Source organism: Lathyrus oleraceus, chromosome 6, assembly GCF_024323335.1.
Source record: "Lathyrus oleraceus cultivar Zhongwan6 chromosome 6, CAAS_Psat_ZW6_1.0, whole genome shotgun sequence".
Classification (NCBI taxonomy): domain Eukaryota; kingdom Viridiplantae; phylum Streptophyta; class Magnoliopsida; order Fabales; family Fabaceae; genus Lathyrus; species Lathyrus oleraceus.
Genome location: NC_066584.1, coordinates 506429725 through 506434514, shown reverse-complemented (window position 1 = coordinate 506434514; position 4790 = coordinate 506429725). Strand labels below are relative to the sequence as shown.

Below are 4790 nucleotides of genomic sequence, written 5' to 3'. Positions count from 1 at the left end.
ATGACGACTGTTCCAACACCGACGAATGTTATTGCCAACAAAGTTGTGGAATCTGAAGTGTCTAAAGATAAAGGGTTGATGTTTGAGAATGAGCAAGTTGAAGATCACAAGAAGAGCATCAGTTTTGAGGAAAGTCAGGAATTCCTCAAATTGATCAAGAAGAATGACTTCAAGATCGTCGACCAGTCGAACCAGACTCCTTCCAAAATATCCATTTTGTCTTTGCTATTGAGTTCTGAGGCTCACCGTAAAGCATTGCTGAAAGTTCTAAATACCGTTCATGTGATGTAAGATATCACGGGCGATCAATTTGACGACGTGATTGTGAATATCACTGCCAGTAGGTATTTAGGATTTAATGAAGCAGAACTACCTCCTGAGGGAAACGCCGATAAGAAAGCACTACACATTTCAATCATGTGCACAAACTTTCTCCTATCTCGAGTCCTTGTTGACACTGGTTATTCGCTTAATGTACTGCCGAAAGCTACATTAAGCCAATTACAGTTTAAAGGCCCCGAGATGAGGACCAGCGCACTGATTGTCCGAGATTTTGATGGTTCTCGAAGATAGGTTATTGGGGAAGTGGATTTGCCTATATGTGTGGGACCTCACCAATTCAGCATCACCTTCCAAGTTAGGGATATCAACCTAACTTACAGTTGTTTGTTGGGTAGACCGTGGATTCATGCCACTTAGGAAGTCACCTCTACACTGCACCAAAGGTTGGAGTTCTTAATTGATGGTAATTGTGTATGGTGAAGAAGACCTGTTAGTTAGCGAACTCTCGTCATTCAGATATGTTGAGGTAGATGAAGGGATTGTTGAGATTCCACTCCACTATTTAGAATTTGAAGAAGTCAGTTCGGCTACCACCAATCATGACCAATCATCTGCCACCATTCTATCCTCAGTCAGAAGCGCCAAACAAACATTGGAGAAAGGCCCACTCCCCGGTTGGGGTAAAGTTGTTGACATGGCAGAAAAACGTGACATATTTGGTATCGGTTACCGCCCATCAGCACATAAAGCAAGCATAAAGAAGAAGCAGTTCAACCCGGTCAAATTCAGCAGCGCCGACTTCCAAAATAATCATATTGTGGCAGTCATTGGGGAATCCAGTGGCAGCCATTGGGGAATCCAATGGCAGAAAACTGGAGACTCCTAGCCTCGTACGCAGATGTCCTCCAGGGTTCAAGCTCCTCAACTGGACGACTTCCGTGATTCCCATAGTGTATTAGGAAAAAACGTAATGCATTTTGTTTTTTCCATCCCTTGTCCTTGTTCGAGACAAGAGGATAGCTTGTAAGGGTCTCCATGTTTAAAAGTATTATGTGAATAAATAAAAAGTACTTTTGCATGCAAAACTTGTGTTCCATTTTCTTTCAGTTATTTTTACTTTTTCACTAAAACAACGAAATGGCAAAAGATTTTTTTTTTTTCACTTCATTAAAAAGCATACTAAAACAAGCTCATCCTACGCAGAGCAAACAAAACTATTGATTACAATATGACAAGAATAAACTGTAATTATGGATTTCCAATCAACCAAGCTAAAGATGACAGTGAGGAAGATTGCGAGTTACCAGCTAAACTAGCACGACTCCTTGAGCACGAAGAGAAAGAGATTCAGCCATACAAAGAACCAGTGGATGTCATTAATTTAGGTTCTGAAACCGATAAAAAAAAGTAAAAGTTGGGGCATCCCTTGCCAAGCATGTACACTCCGAGTTGGTAGAGTTATTGCACGAGTATGTTGACGTCTTCGCTTGGTCATATCAAGATATGCCAAGGTTAGACACCAGCATCGTTGAACATCACTTGTCACTCAAGCCTGAATGTCCTCCCGTCAAGCAAAAACTTAGAAGGACTAGACCCGACATGGCACTCAAGATCAGAGAAGAGGTTAAGAAGCAGTTTGATGGTGGATTTTTGGCTATCTCTGAATATCCTCAGTGGGTTTCTAACATCGTTCCAGTTCCGAAGAAAAATGGTAAAGTCAGAATGTGTGTAGATTACCGAGACCTTAATAAAGAGAGCCCAAAGGATGACTTCCCTTTGCCTCATATTGATGTTTTGGTTGATAATACAACTCAGTTTTCCGTCTATTCCTTCATGGATGAGTTCTCTAGGTATAATCAGATAAATATGTCGCCAAAAGATACGGAGAAGACAACTTTCATCACACCTTGAGGAACTTACTTTTACAAAGTAATGTCGTTCAGCTTGAAGAATGCAGGGTCAACATATCAATGTGCTATGATAACCCTCTTTCATAATATGATTCATGAGGAGATTAAGGTTTACGTGGACGACATGATTGCCAAATCCATAACTGAGGAAGATCACTTAAAGAACCTGAGGAAATTGTTTGCTAGACTCCGGAAGTTTAAGTTGTGTTTGAATCCAACTAAGTGCACTTTTGGGGTCCGATCCGGTAAGCTCTTGGGTTTCATAGTCAGTCAGAAAGGTATTGAGGTTGATCCCGACAAAGTTAGAGCCATCTAAGAAATGCCATCTCCCCGAATAGAAAAAGAAGTCCGGGGTTTCCTTGGTCGACTCGACTACATCTCCGGATTCGTATCACATTTAATAGCTACCTGCGAACTGGTATTCAAACTGTTGAGAAAGAATCAATTGATTGTGTGGGACGATGATCCCCAAGTGGAATTCGACAAAATAAAAAGTACTTGCAAGAACCACCAATCTTGATACCACCCGTTCCTGGTAGGCCCCTCATTATGTACCTCACAGTACTCGATGAATCCATGGGCTACGTTTTGGGTCAACATGACGACACATGCAAGAAGGAATATGCTATTTACTATCTCAGCAAGAAATTCACTGAATGTGAGACCAGATACTCACTTTTGGAGAAGACTTGTTATGCTTTGAATTCGGATGCTCGACGCCTGAGACAATATATGATTTTCCATACTACTTTATTAATATCCAAAATGGACCCGATACATTATATCTTCGAAAAGCCTGCTGTTACTGGTAGGATTGCACGGTGGAAAATGTTGTTGACCGAGTATGATATCCAGTATGTGACCCAGAAAGCGATAAAGGGGAGTATTCTGTCTGACTACCTTGCTCACCTACCTGTCGAAGGTTATCAACCATTGAGGTTTGACTTTCCAGACAAAGACATTATGTTTATCAGAGACTTCACTATGCCAGGCTCCGAGATAAGCCATGAGGAAGGCCCCGAACCAGGATCGCAATGGACGCTCATGTTCGACGGTGCTTCCAATGCTCGTGTCCATGGCATAGGTGTTGTTATCACTTCTCCTACCGGTTTCCACCTTCCATTTACCGCTAGATTATGTTTTGACTGTACCAACAATATGGCAGAATATGAAGCATGCATCTACGATTTAAAGGCGGCCATCGACTTAAGGATCAAGATTCTTGAGGTATACGGTGATTCAGCTATGGTAATAAGTCAGGTAAAAGGTGATTAGGAGACTCGGGATAGCAAGTTGATACCTTATAAAGAGCATATCAGAAAATTGGTACCCTACTTTGATGAAATCTCCTTTCATCATATTCCCAGGGAAGAAAATCAGTTGGCAAATGCTCTAGCTACATTGGCATCTATGTTCAAAGTTAAATGGAAGAATGAAGCACCGGTTATCCATATTGACCACTTAGATGAACCAACACACTGTCTAGCAATCGAGGCCGATCCTGATGATAAACACTGGTTCTATGACATAAAGACATTTATGGAGAAACAACAATATCCCAAGGGTATATCCATTACTGATAAGAAGGCTCTGAGAAGACTCTCTTCCAAGTTATTCCTTAAATGTGAAGTGTTATACAAGCGAAATTATGATTCCGTACTGCTCAGATGCGTTGATAGACACAAAGTTAGTACAGTCATAAAATCCATACATGAAGGCTGCAAGGGATACATGCAAAAGGTCCTGCTATGGCCAAGAAGATCCTTCGGGTTGGGTATTACTGGACGACAATGGAGGTTGAGTGTTACAACTTATTTAGAAGATATCACAAATGTCAGATATATGGTGACAAGATCTTTGTGCCACCAACTCCGTTGAATGTTTTGACTTCTCCATGGCCTTTTTCTATGTGGAGTATCGATATGATTGGTATGATATATCCTAAAGCTTCCAACGGTTACCGATTCATCCTGGTCACCATTGATTACTTCACAAAATGGGTCGAAGCTGCTTCATATGCCAATGTCACTCGACATGTGGTTACACAGTTTATAAAGAAAGAGATAACATATCGCTATGGAATTCCTAGTAAGATCATCACTGACAATGCCAGTAATCTCAACAACAATATGATGAAGGAGTTGTGCGAAGAATTTAAGATCGAGCACCACAACTCTTCACCATACTGGCCCAAGATGAACGACACCGTGGAAGCAACTAATAAGAACATAAAAAGAATCGTCTATAAAATGGTCAAGACGTACAAGGACTGGTATGAGATGTTACCCTTTGCTCTGCATGGTTACAGAACCTCAGTCTGCACATCCATTGGGGCAACTCCATACTCGTTGGTATATGGGATGAAAGTTGTCCTGCCAATTGAGGTCGAGATCCCTTCACTCAGGGTCATCATGGAGGCTGACCTCGATAAAGCTGAATGGGCTCAATCACGATATGACCAGCTGAATCTGATTGAAGAAAAGCGTTTGACGGCTGTTTGCCATGGCCAGTTGTACCAAAGATGTCTCAAACGAGCTTTTGATAAGAAAGTTCTTCCTCATGAGTACCGCGCTGGAGAACTCTTGCTTAAAATCTATT

The 4790-nt window shown here is 41.4% G+C and overlaps 1 protein-coding gene across 1 annotated transcript; it reads left to right on the top strand.

Moving 5' to 3' along the window:
* The first annotated feature begins 2741 nt into the window (after nt 1-2741).
* LOC127096462 (uncharacterized) lies at nt 2742-3467 on the top strand. The gene has a single exon (XM_051035027.1). The coding sequence runs from the start codon at nt 2742-2744 to the stop codon at nt 3465-3467; it is 726 nt and encodes a 241-aa protein (XP_050890984.1).
* The last annotated feature ends 1323 nt before the right edge of the window (nt 3468-4790 follow it).

Excerpts from the sequence above, each read along its gene's own strand:
- LOC127096462 (XM_051035027.1), top strand. The coding sequence starts at position 2,742 with ATGTACCTCACAGTACTCGATGAATCCATGGGCTACGTTTTGGGTCAA.